The sequence below is a fragment of the Gymnoscopelus braueri genome (assembly GCF_963280865.1).
Source record: "Gymnoscopelus braueri genome assembly, chromosome: 21".
Taxonomy (NCBI): domain Eukaryota; kingdom Metazoa; phylum Chordata; class Actinopteri; order Myctophiformes; family Myctophidae; genus Gymnoscopelus; species Gymnoscopelus braueri.
The window spans coordinates 28,529,160-28,542,045 of NC_137623.1; the positions used below are offsets into that span (position 1 = coordinate 28,529,160).

General features: G+C 44.2%; 2 protein-coding genes across 3 annotated transcripts; one reads left to right on the forward strand and one right to left on the reverse strand.

Moving 5' to 3' along the window:
• Window positions 1-26: 26 nt before the first annotated feature.
• LOC308077464 (arylamine N-acetyltransferase 2-like) lies at window positions 27-1,335 on the reverse strand. Its single transcript, XM_080418152.1, has one exon. It carries the CDS (start codon window positions 904-906, stop codon window positions 37-39), a length of 870 nt encoding a protein of 289 aa, XP_080274278.1. The 5' UTR covers window positions 907-1,335; the 3' UTR covers window positions 27-36.
• Window positions 1,336-2,242: 907 nt separating this feature from the next.
• On the forward strand, window positions 2,243-12,570 carry zdhhc20b (zDHHC palmitoyltransferase 20b). 2 transcript variants are annotated; one of them, XM_080418232.1, is made up of 13 exons: window positions 2,243-2,429; window positions 4,202-4,228; window positions 5,038-5,132; window positions 6,515-6,635; window positions 6,886-6,955; window positions 7,629-7,661; window positions 7,820-7,940; window positions 8,865-8,997; window positions 9,987-10,113; window positions 10,639-10,731; window positions 11,600-11,715; window positions 11,848-11,892; window positions 12,333-12,570. In XM_080418232.1, exons 1-12 carry the CDS (start codon window positions 2,312-2,314, stop codon window positions 11,886-11,888), a joined length of 1,095 nt encoding a protein of 364 aa, XP_080274358.1. In that variant the 5' UTR covers window positions 2,243-2,311; the 3' UTR covers window positions 11,889-11,892; window positions 12,333-12,570. The 2 variants fall into 2 exon arrangements, with proteins under 2 accessions (XP_080274358.1, XP_080274357.1); XM_080418231.1 differs by having other exon boundaries at window positions 2,244-2,429; window positions 11,845-11,892.
• Window positions 12,571-12,886: the final 316 nt, after the last annotated feature.

Sequence of the window (12,886 nt, forward strand, 5' to 3'; positions counted from 1 at the left end):
AAAACATTTTCTAAGTATATGTGTTTGGTAACTTGATCAATACATGATTGCTGGTGGTGTGATTTCTTCATCTTTTGGGATGAGTGTAGAGGGGAGCACAACTCCAAATTTCTCCTCAAGAACGGCTGGAATATCCTCATCCTTTAGTTCCCTGGTGGTTTTTATTCCACTTCCACCTCCCTCTGTGCTGAAGGTGGTGATCAGTCTATGACCTATGTAGGTGAGCCTTCCCCCTGGTATCAGCATGGAGCAGAGGGACTTGCAGACGAAGATGGAGCTGGCTGAGCTCTGATGATAGTCGCACATCTCAACAAAGTCCTCTCGACACCGAGGTTCAAGCGTGAACTTGCAGAGATCAGTCCACTCACTATCTGCCTCTCCGAACTCGTCCCCTTTCCATTGTAGGAAGTGTGTGCCTCCCTCTTCCTTTGTGACTCGATATAATCCGTGGCCCTCCTGCTTCTGCGGTTCACTGGTCTCCAATGACAAGGGGAGATGGAAACCTGACCCTCCAAACCCGACATCGCACAACCAGCGGCGTCCCTCCAGGCTGACCATTAAGATCAAGTGGTCGAAAGGGGGCCCGTATAGGCAGGTGATTGAGTTTCTCACCTGACCCGACAGCAGAGTGACCTCGAAACCCATCTCAGACAGCAGCCACGAGAAGAGACCGTTGTTCTCGAAGCAAAAGCCGCCCCTGCGCTGGTTGACAATTTTGTCGTACAGAATGTGAAGGTCCAGGCGTATATGCCCGCCACTGTGGATGGTGAGATTCTCAAAGGGCACTGACCGCAGGTGACAGCTGTGCACACAACAAAGTACTTCCAGGGTAGGCGCGGTTGGAGGTGCTGCAACGTGACCGATGCGCAACAAGTACTTCTCCACGTCCATCTCTGCAGCAGACATTCTTTCCTCCCTTTTTCATAGATCATAAGACACTTCTTATTCAATGTGTTGAAGATTTACAGACAAATCCCCCTTTTTGCACCGGTCTACCTGTGAGTCTGTGTGACTCATAAAGGTCGATGGACTTTGTACGTTACAGTTCCTGAATCCTGTACTTCCTGTAGGCGGCCTACTGTATGGTGTTGTTCACATGGTTTCTTTTCCTCTGTCGTTGAAATTCGTGTCTCTCGCTCTCTCCTCCCCCCTCTTTGTTTTCCATAAGCTCGCTCATTCACTTCCCCAGCCTATTAAAACATCACATGCATACTCCTTCTGCATATCCTTACCGTGGAAAACGAGCTTGAAACATCAGCAACCATGAAAACAAAACAAAAGCATCAAAGTGTGTTACATAGTAACAACACTGTAACAACAGAACCAGAGTCAGAGACTAGTATCTGTTGATGGCTTGCCGCGAATACCAAAACGCTCGCCCCAAAACACAGTCGCCCCGGGACAAATCCGGCGACTCCGGAACGGTTGCCATCTGGTATAGCTTAACCCATTTAGACCTGAAGCCGATTCTAAAAACGGCTTCTAAATCCTGACATTAGTTTTCTGAAAAACTTCAAATATTTATTAAAAAATTACAAAAACAAATACGTATGTTGCTATATACTGTACATAGCAACACCAACCCCCGAAAGGGGTTCCCGGATTGAAAGGTATAGTTAGTTACGTATAGGGGTTCCTGGTCTAATGGGTTAATGTAACCTCAGTAAAACTATGCCTAAACTTATTCCTAAACGTAACTTAAGTAAAACTATGTCTTAACCTAACCTTATTCCCAAACGTAACCTCAGTAAAATAATGCCAAAACCTAACCTTATTCCTAAACTTAACCTCAGTAAAACTGCCTAACCCCAGGCCCGGCGCTAGCCAACAACGGTGGGGGAGGGGGTGCTTCAGATTTTTTTTTTTTTACTGATAGTAGCTGAAGTCCTTGTCATGTCTGTCTGTCTTTCAGGCCCTCCTGGTACAAGCAACACACCACTGACCACTTTCTAAACACACTGAGGAAGGCTTGACACCGAAACGCTATTAATTAAAAAGTACCAAAAGGTTTTTTTTTTTAACTGACAGTCTTCACGTAAGGGCGAGATGGTCACCCCCTCACGCCCCCTCCCCCCCAGCCCTAAACTTATTTCTAACCTTATCCTCAGTAAAAAAAAAATACAAGAACCGCTGGGGGTGGGAAATGTGGGCGAGCGTGTCTTGGGGAGACGCTTCCGTGCCTGCTGGTTTTTTTTTCTCTCTTTCTTTTCTTTTTTTTTCTTTCCTCTTTGACTGCCCTGACTTCAGTCAGTGACGTCACGTCGTGGACCCTCCCTTTTCCTCCCCGGTCAGAGGAGACTGAGGGAGAAAGATGGCGCCCACACACGTACTGAGATGCTGTCAGCGGGGCTTGGCGTGGATCCCCGTCGTCTTCATCGCCCTGGTCGTCTGCTGGTCCTACTACGCCTACGTGGTGGAGCTCTGCATCTGTGAGTTAACGGCCCGGGCGGCCCGCTATGCCGTGCGGTACTCGTTTTATTTCATGTCCGAGAACATGAAAACGCTTAATTTTTTTTTTTAGGTGTACCACTCAGTCGCTCGAGCAAAAAAAAAAAAAGAACAGATCTACAAGCTGACAGCGCGTCGTGGAGCCACTGGAGCGTCGCGTTGTTCGCTTGTAGATCTGTTCTTTTTCGGGCGAGCGTATTATGCCGCTGTCCACCCAGTCAGTGTTGCCATGTCCGCTTATTATAAGCGAGGTAGGGCTTGTTTTTCCTGTGAAGTTGCTTGTAAAAATTGTAGTTGGTGTTTGCGTTTTTTTAGGCTTGTTTCTAAAGTGTATTTGCTTATTTGGGCTTGCTTTAAAAAAAAGTTATTATTTAAGCTAGTGGTTCTCAAATATTTTCATTGTCATGGTCCCCCAACCCCATTTTATTATGTATTTGTCCCCCTAACACACATCTTAAAATGGTTTGTGCCAGGGGAGCCCCGTACCAGGTTTGTGTTGTCAAAATGTTTCAAAATTCTTCTCCAAGTATTCCATAGTTTATGTCAAGATCATTGTCAAACGGCTATATTACAAATAGCCCATTGATATAATATAAAGTTCCCATGTGGCCTATTCTTTTGGGCTTGTTTTCATAGACCAGGTTGCTTATTTTTCTCACAATCTGGCAACACTGTCCACCCAGCTGTTGTCCAGTCCAACAGGAAGTGAACGGGACTGCAGCTCAACAATGGTGCTTCTACATACATGCATACAGCTGTTTTATTTTTGTATTGCTATGTCTTACAAAAAAAAAATAGGTGTTTTTTTTTACCCAAAGAAAAAGTTTTTGCGTGATTACATTTTGTATTGCCCCCCCCTGCCTTAATGTGTCGCTGACTGTATTTTATTGGATGAATAATCACACTAAACGTTTCATAGGGCGGATTATGATCGGAACTGATCAAATCTGATTAATGATGCACTGTCTTTGTGCTTTAGGTCAGTGGTTCTCAAAGTCCTTTGGTCCCCAGCGAAATCAGTTAATACAGCATCACAATCATTTTAACCACTATCCATTCATACGTTGGCTATTCAAAAATAGCAGATCTACAAGCTCACAGCGCTGCGAGCTTTACATCTGCTAATTTAGATTATTTTTTTGTTGACAAATCTTGAAAGTGTTTTCTTTTTTTTATTAGATCTTTTTTACGCATGGTTTCTGCTGGGGGTCCCTGGCATGAAACATTTACAGATGGGGTTTTATATGTGTATGCATTTGGGGGTTCTTGACACAAAAGTTTGAGAACTACTGCTTTAGGTATTGTTTTGGTGAAGTATGTATATTATTTGCCTAGAAGAACGTTAACAGTTGTTTTGAATAAAGAGTGCTTTAATGGTGCCAAATTTGACTAAAATGATCACCTCGCCAAGTTAGTGAAATGCTTTTCTTAAACGCTTGAACCGAGGCATCCCTATTCCTGGGGAACAGAGACGTTTCCGGAAAATAGCAGATCTACAAGCTCTCGACGCGTCGACACTTTGTGGGTTTGTAGATCTCTTATTTTCAGCGAAGATATTTAATGTAGTGGAGCAAAAATGGAAAGGTTACTAGGATAGAGCCCTGAGGGACTCCAGTCAACCATGTATAGGGGTTTAACTTAAGTGGTTAATCAGTTAAATGTCTATATCAGGCCTAACTGTTCAGCACTGCCTTCTGTAAATGTTTTCCCTTTTTAATGGGTAGTTTTTCCCCTCCTGTCTTTTCTCTTCTAGTCACCATCCCCAGTTTCGCAGAGCAGCGTAAGTACACTTAAACAACACAGCTGTAGCCTAACTGGATTAGATTTTTATTACTGGACTAGAATTCTGAAATGAGGCAAATTGCTGCTCATTGCAATGCAGTCGCTTGGCTCAGTGACATGTCCATTTGGGCTGCTCTGGCAGACCTTGACTCAGATTGGCACAGACAAAATGATGCACACTCAGGCACACTCCGTCTCTCTCTTGGCTGAGAGACGATGCCCGTGCAGGCATAGACAATGACAGACACATAACCTTGCAGGCCACAAATACTGGCATAAGCCTAATTTATACTTAGTCATACGTAGGCCTACTGTATGATCACATCACTCGCCCAAAATAACTGATTTTCAGCTACACAATGCAGCGTGCATGAGGACAATGACGAATGCTGGGTATGTTTATCACATAGCCTTATTTATTCACATCATATTGGAAAGTCCAAATTAGACAGAAAATGGCAGATTCACTGCTCTTGCATCTCTACTTTCTGATAGTGCTGAGGTCAGTCTTGGATAGTGGGGAGAGAAATATATTGCATAAGTAATGAAACCTGACAAGATGGATCCATACATGTTCAGCCTGAGCTCTCCTTCATTATACATTTCAAGTCAGGTTTGCTATAAATTAGTGATGTCTATTTTAGTATGTAACCTGTCGTCATCATCCTTATAGTTATCCCAAGAGTTGTGTTGACAGCTGTTCCTTATAGTCTGCTTTTTCATGGTCTAATGTAGTGTTTTCTTCTTTGTCAAAGAAAGTAGTTTGTGTTGTTGATCCTAACGCCTTTTCTCCATGTTTTGTCCTAGTTTTGTACCTGGTGTTTTTCCATATCTCATTCATCATGTTTGTATGGTCCTACTGGAAGACCATCTTCTCCAAGCCTGCAAACCCTTCCAAAGAGGTACAGTGATGTGACCGTCTGTGTGCCTTTACTCCTACATTGCCATAAACAACGTGACGAGTCTAGTCTAGAGCCATGCATGGTATTCAGGCAGGTAGAGAGAGAGAGAGAGAGGTGTATTCAGATTTTATGTCAACACTCAACACCCAATCACCCAGGTGTTTGTTTGTCACTGCCCAAGCTTATCCAACTGAGGGCAGGCTTATCAGCTCGAGTCATTAGGTGAGGGGTGATGGTAGCCTGCCTGTATGTTATGAGGACAACAATGACTGCTGGGTGTGTGATAATTTGGTTATTATCACATAGCCATATGCTTGCTTATTCACAAAGACGATGAGAAAATGGCATTTGATCAACACTTTCAAGTCAATAAATTAACATTAATGTTAATGAGGAACTGCCCCGGTCGAGCAAAATGGTATAGTCCACTGGGATTCCCCGACAGTGTGAGGATAGAGTCGGCTGAGAACACAGCTGGCGTCACGTTGCAGCTGTTCTCTGGCCCATTAAAGGTAGCTGTTTTCCACTCACCACAACAATCAGAAATTAGATGAGAATGATGCCACCTGTTATTAACCCTCCTCCTTTAAAAGGGGAACAAATGCTGTTGTTAGTAAATGGATCAACTCTTGGTGTGACCCTCATTCTTTATTGATACCAAGCCATCACAGCAACTGTGCTGGGTTTCAGAGTTTCCTCCATGTTTGTCATGTTAAGTAATGGGATCGCTCACAGTGCCAGTTCCTGAGAGTACCTCTATTCAGGGTGTTCTACCTCGGATGGCCATGGTTTTGAGGTTAGGTTTAGACTTAGTTTATGGGAGGTTACAGTAGGTTAAGGCATAGTTTTTGTAAGGTTAGGGATATGCATATTATGGTGAAACACCCTGAAAAGAGGGAGTCCCGGCAGTTCTTACAGGAGATTATGGGTCTAGTTTATGCTCATCGGTCAACTGCCCTATAACTGTTAGAGAAGGTACAGCAGCTGTCCAATCAGCACACACTTACCACTCCCCTTACCCAGGGCATATAAAGGCTGGATATGTGATAAATATTTGTATATCTTGTTTACTGCAGCTTTGTCTGCTTTTTACAAGGCAACAACCTTGTTGTAGCCTATGGGGTTTGTTTTGGAATGAGTCCGTCAATAAGCTTGCCTTTAATGGCACGTACTGTACTGTAGTTGAATACCACTGGTCAACAATGTCTGTTCCTATGTTGGTCTGTGTTCTTACAGCTAAAAGTCGTATATAAAAGGCAAAAAATCTACCGGTATATGCCAGTGGATCACTTTGAGAGTCAAGAACACAACACATTGCCAGCTTGAAGATCAGTTCTCAGAGTATGAATTGGGCGTTAACAGCCTGTCTTTTATGTCACCAGTTCTGCCTCCCGAAGCCAGAGAAGGAGCGCTATGAGAAGGAGGAGAGGCCAGAGTCCCAGCAGGAGATCCTGTGGAGGGCTGCCGCCAACCTGCCTCTCTACACGCGCACAGGCGCTGGAGGTTGGTCTGCGGATGTTTGCTTCTTTGCCTGTGTTTGTGCAATGACTGCACCCGCGTCTCTGTGTGTCAGACCGTTTCTGTCTCATCTCATCAAATGTTTTTCAATGCCTTAGTGTCAGTTATAGTTCTGCTTTAGTTTTGATTTAGTTTTTCAGTTTTTATTTTTTGATTTCAGTTCATAATTCTGCTCTCTGTGTTGGAGTTCTCTGTGAAGCAATAATATTAACCAGACTCCAATACTGTTGTGCAGCGATCCGCTACTGTGACCGCTGTCAAGTCATCAAACCGGACCGCTGTCACCACTGCTCCGCCTGTGACATGTAAGTAAACACCATCTGTCATACTATTGTTCTACGTTCAAACTTTAATCTGCTGTATAGACGGTTTCAAACAGACAGCCATAATATCAGTGAATGTCAACTCACAACAACTTCAATTCGATTCAACACAATTCAACCGATTGTGACCCCTGAACCGGTACACAATTTTCTGCAAGCTCAGAATCTGGGAGCCCTCCCAGCTCCTTGTGTGCCAGCTCAGGAGCCACTATGCATCTACAAAAAAGCCTTGTAGGTCAGTTGTTAGCTGGATACCTGTAATGTTACATTAAATATCCAATAAATACACTGGGAGAAATTATTTGTGGACTTGTTTCTATCCAACCCATTTTGGGTCAACATGCACAACATGAACGTGCTTAAGTGGTTGGTTATGGCTAACCGCATTAGGTTATGCAAACTACAAGATGATAATAATTTGCAAACAGCTGACCAGATGTGTCCAAGGGTTGTTTATATGGTCCTAGCTACATAAGTCCTTTGAATGAAACCGTCTGTAACTGGGGAGAATACTGTTGCATTTAGTCATTCCACTGAAAACAACTGAACCCACTGAACAACGGCTTGTTTTATCTCCTCCCTCTTTCTCACTATAATCTTCTCTTTCATTTCAAACTGTCCTCCGTGTGGTCTCTCTTCCCTCTCTGTATGATAGGTGTGTGCTGAAGATGGACCATCATTGTCCCTGGTATGTAGCATCTACATTGAATCACAGAGTCTGCGTGCTCAGTGAGAGCAATGTTACATTTCCACCATGTTGATTTCACCGTGTTGCAACATCCATCTCCTACACTGAAGCAACCGTCGCCCTGGCTGACTCTCCTGCGTCTTGTGTGTCTCCAACAGGGTGAACAACTGTGTGGGATTCTCCAACTACAAGTTCTTCATACTCTTCCTGGCCTATTCGCTGGTGTACTGTTTGTTCATTGCAGCCACCGTACTGCAGTATTTCATAAAGTTCTGGACAGTGAGTAATGTCACTCGGGGGACACCGGTCCACCGACACATTCCCTGACTTTCTGTCCACTCACTCACACACACACACACACACACACACACACACTTTGTGTGTGTGAGAGCGCCTGTGAGAGCGCCTGTGTGGAGCCTGTGCAGCCTGTTTAAAGCCTGTATGCATGCCCTGCCCTCCGTCCTGCATGCTGCTCGACACTCTTGTACTAAGCTGTGCTGCTCCAGTGTTTCTTTGTCCTCTCTTACCACTTCACCCTCTCTCACCCCTCCTGTGTTCTCCCCACACAGGGTGGGCCATTGTTCTCTCTCACTATCTCCACTATCACAGCCATCAGTCACACCACTCTTCCCTGCATCCTCATCCTCCTCTCGCTGCTGCAGCAGCAGCAGCACCACCACCAACTTTGACCCCATTCACTGACCAGCACCTAGTCCCCCTTTGCATCTCTCCATTGAGTTCTGGACAAACCTACACCTGCTCTCTCCTCTCCTCTCCTCTCCTCTCCTCTCCTCTCAATGGCTGTGACTCCGGTTTGCCGTTTAATGTCTCAGTTTGTCTCCTACCACCCTCTTCCGTTGCATTTCTCCCTCTCTCGATCCGCCTGTGCTCTCCCGGTGTTGCTAACCAGTCTGTCTCTATTTGTACTAAAGCTTTGCCGGAGGAAATCGGCAGAGAACTGCCCCAAGGTAATCCAGCGTGCCTCCAAAGCCTTTAGTTGCAGTGTGTCCTCATCATTGTGGTGGTTTTGTCATCGTCTTTGTGCAGTGCTGTGTAGTCATGATGTGACACTTTTTTATGTCTGTCTTCCTCTTTCAGCCAGTCTCCCTTTTCTAACACTTTCTACTTCCTCTCTCTTTTGCTCTCCGCCTTCGTACAAATTCGACATTGACATGGTCTTGTTCTCTTCTTCGTCCCCACCAGAATGAGCTGCCAGACACTCGCGCCAAATTCCACGTGTTGTTTCTCTTTTTTGTGGCGGCCATGTTCTGCATCAGTATTCTGTCCCTCTTCAGCTACCACCTGTGGCTTGTAGGGAAAAACAGGTCCACTATAGGTAAGACACAAGACATACACACATACGCGCACACACGTGTCAAAATAACAATTTAATAGTTTTGCCTATAGAGCACTGAAGTCCTGACGTCACTGCCGCTAGAGGGCGCTATCCCCCTGGGTCGCACAGTTATTTTTTGTGTTGAAATCCCCAGAGGGGAATCTTAGATCGCCTCATATAAGAACTGTGATCCAAAAATAAACAAATCATCCGGGCATTTCTGTCGGGTGGCTCTGCATCGTTTATGATATTCATTCATATTTGATGCAGCCTGTTTCTGGAGAAAATGTAATTTACTCTGCCTTAAAAGTCTTAAAAACTACACTTCCGGGTCTGAAATCATGGGAAATGTAGTTGTTGGGTCGTTCTAACTCGTTTCTAGTGTTTATTGTGTTACTCTTTGGGTAAATTTGTACATTTCCACCTTCAGTCGATGCTTCATATCCATAGTAGTAGTAGTGAGTAAAATCACCCGGATGATTTGTTTATTTTTGGAACACAGTTCTTACATGACCTGATCTAAGTTTCCCCTATGGGGATTTCAACACAACAAATAACACCCCGACCCAGGGGCGTTATTTAGCGGCAGTGACTTCAGGAAGTCAGGACTTCGGTGTTCTATAATGACATGCCCAAAACACAGTTAAACTGCATATCTAGTGTGATTAAAAAGGATCCCATTGATGTGATGACAGCAACACCCAAGAATACACTTTGTGCTCTATGTAGACTGTAGAGAGAGAGAGCGAGAGAGAGATAGCACTCATGCAAACAGTTGATGCAGTTTATTCTTTGGCGTTGCTGTCATCACTTCAAATGAGATCATTTTTACCATTCATATTTTGTATTGTGTTTTTTTTTGTAACTTGTCTTGAAAATAGATGATTTCATAGTGCCAGCACACTACTCTACATATTTATTGTGTATATAATTCACTCTTTTCATAATCTCCATTCTATGTCTGTCTGTACCCGTTTCCTTCATCTCAGAGGCATTCAGAGCGCCAGTCTTTAGGACGGGCTCCGATAAGAACGGTTTCTCTCTGGGCTTCCGGAAGAACATCGCTCAGGTCTTTGGAGACCAGAAGAAATATTGGCTGCTCCCCGTCTTCACCAGGTGATGAAAATGGCAAATTAGATCACATAAGGCACAGCTCGACAAACACCAGAAAGGGCATTTAAGCTTTAGGAGTGTAGAATATGCTATAACGGGGCCCTTCACGTTTTGTCCTATAACTCTTGAACCGTAGGTCATATAGGCCATTTGGGCCTATATGCCCAAATGGTATGACCAGATTTACCGCGATTTCGTGTTTTCTTCAAAACACTCTTTTTGCTACATCTCCTACAAATCTTGTCCAAAACACACACAAATCAGTACACATTATCTCTGGAGTCATGTGATCAAGATGTATCAATCAGATTCTTCAGATTCCATTCCAATTGGCTATGACTGCCTTCCAAAGTTTGCGGGCCCTGGTCAGGCAACCTGGACTGGCATTTTATACTAGTGTCAAGTCAATTTAATCTTCTTTATGATTCATTTGTTTGTGTAGTACAAACATCATGATACATTCAGTATGGGTGCATTTGGTTCGCTGGGGGTTTGAGCTCTGTCTCTTGTCTTCTCGTTTGACACCAGCCAGGGCGATGGGCTGACGTTCGCCACACGGTTGGTCAACAGCATCGACGCAGAGCAGGCCACTGTCAACCTGCAGCCAGAGCCCAGTAAAAGGTGATCAGACATAGATCTTCACAAATGTTAACTTTGTGTACATACAAGCTTGTGAAATATCCAATATCCATCCATTTGTTTGTTATAAAAGTGTGTTGGACATCCGTTTGCCAATATAGCTTCTTTATTGACCCTCTTATTAAAATCATTATCTGCGGGGACGGACAGTAGGAAGTTGGCGAAAATGTTCTCTGTCTGCAACACAGAGCAGAGCACACACTGCACTCCTGTCTCAACTTAGCTTGGCTGTGACTACTCTATTGGGGCAGGCAGAGTTGACTGACACACACGGCAGGTCTGAATGCCACGGTGAAATGAGCATTGGGTCTGATACGGGTCTAAAGACTCTGTCGGACCGGGTCTAATAAATTCTAATTATCCTCTGTACATTTCGGACTGGGTCCAGTTTTCCTCGGCCCCACTTCGGGCCGGGTCCAGTCATTTTGAATTTGTCCTCGGGTTCGTTCGGACCAATCCAATTATCCACGGGTCTGTTTCGGTCCGGGTCCAATTTTTTACATACTTAAATCTTGTAATCATTCTAAAAACTATGCCATGAAAATCACTATATTTATGGTTATTGAACATGGGCCCAAAATAATACCATTAACAGCTTGGTCCCCAAAATATCATTATGAGCTGTCAACACCCCATATTGGCTGAACTCGATTTGTTGTTTTAACCCATTTAGACCTCTAAAAATGCCTTCTAAATCCAACAGTTTTCTGAAAAACTTATGTTGCGCTATATATATATATATATATATATATATATATATATATATAATTTTTAAAAAAAATTGCTGAAATTTTAAATTACACAGATGTTTTCCTGGATTTAATGGGTTTAATGCCTTGTGTCTTTTCAGCACTGGCGATATCCAAGGCTTAGCAAGCCCCCTCGGTGACACCGAGAACCGCCTCCTAACCAATGACCAGCACAGCAACAACATAGATCATCTGCCTAATGACACCCTGAAATCAGGTAAATTAGATGATAATAATAACTATAATGATTGTCAAGTCAAAATTAATGTTTACCTTTTCGGTGTATTGTGTTTTCTGTATGTCTGACACCTGCGATCTGTCTCTTTGAAACATCCTGCCCCCACAGCAGAAAGTGAGACCATCACGATCTCCATGGAGAGCGAGTCATAACCAGGTGAACCGATCATTTCTCAGTCAATATGTACTCAAGATACAATTTCTACCTCTAGGACCCCATTCATGAAAGGTGCTATACAAATGAAGTTTGTTATTATTATTCTACGTTGTAAAATCCTCAGTGTTCATTTAAATCTGAGAGGGTACATGTTTTGTACACGCTCAAGAGTTACCGACCTGTAAGGGTCCATCTGGACCCCCTGGTGGTCCTTCTGACCCGACATTGAGAACCAGTGCTCAAGACGACAGCTATGACTTTTAACTGGGATGCGGTGCTCGCTAACAATACTTTTTTGGCACAGATGCTTGGTTAACGCTCAATTATGTTAATTTTCACGGGGCTAATATTTCTTCAAAGAGAACTTGAAGACAACGGGCGTAATGAGCGCAGATGTTTCCTCTTAATGATCTCCCCTTCATCTCCTTTGCCTCCCACAGGAGAGAGAGAGAGCCCTCTGCCGTCTAATACGATGCCTTAAGCAACGCTACACTTTAGTTTGTCACCATGGAAACCGCCTCCCGGCACTCATCTGCCTTCCTTCAGATCCATGCAGCATAACCGCGGAAGTGTGTGTTTTCCTTCTGCCCATCACACAGAGCCCAGACAACATGGCCGGTATTGATGTTTTCAGCATGCAGTGCCAGGAGTAAATTTCACACCTACTAAACACGCAAGCCCCCCCCCCCCCCCACACACACACACACACACACGCACATATGAACACATTATTAGAAACACATTTGTTGGATCATTTGGTTTGTTTCTTCTCCCTGTAAATGAGGAAAAACCTCAGCCTCTGCCATCCAGTGTTCATCAGGGACTGGTAGTGGATAAGAGCATGACCCGATGCCAGGAAGGAAAAGCAGCCATTTTGACCAGGAAACTCTCTGCCACAGGGCGCACTGTGGGCTAGTCTGAGGGTCTGTAACGAGGACTTGAACCATAGACGACGTATAAAGGTAGACGCCTCCTCCGACTCTGGGGCGTCTGT

Bases quoted from the DNA above. Each gene is read 5' to 3' on its own strand.
- LOC308077464 (XM_080418152.1), bottom strand. From the start codon at position 906: ATGTCTGCTGCAGAGATGGACGTGGAGAAGTACTTGTTGCGCATCGGT.
- zdhhc20b (XM_080418231.1), top strand. From the start codon at position 2,312: ATGGCGCCCACACACGTACTGAGATGCTGTCAGCGGGGCTTGGCGTGG. The intron at 6,956-7,628 runs GTAAGTAAACAC...TCTGTATGATAG, and splicing joins CACTGCTCCGCCTGTGACAT to GTGTGTGCTGAAGATGGACC. The intron at 11,716-11,844 runs GTAAATTAGATG...CTGCCCCCACAG, and splicing joins TAATGACACCCTGAAATCAG to CAGAAAGTGAGACCATCACG.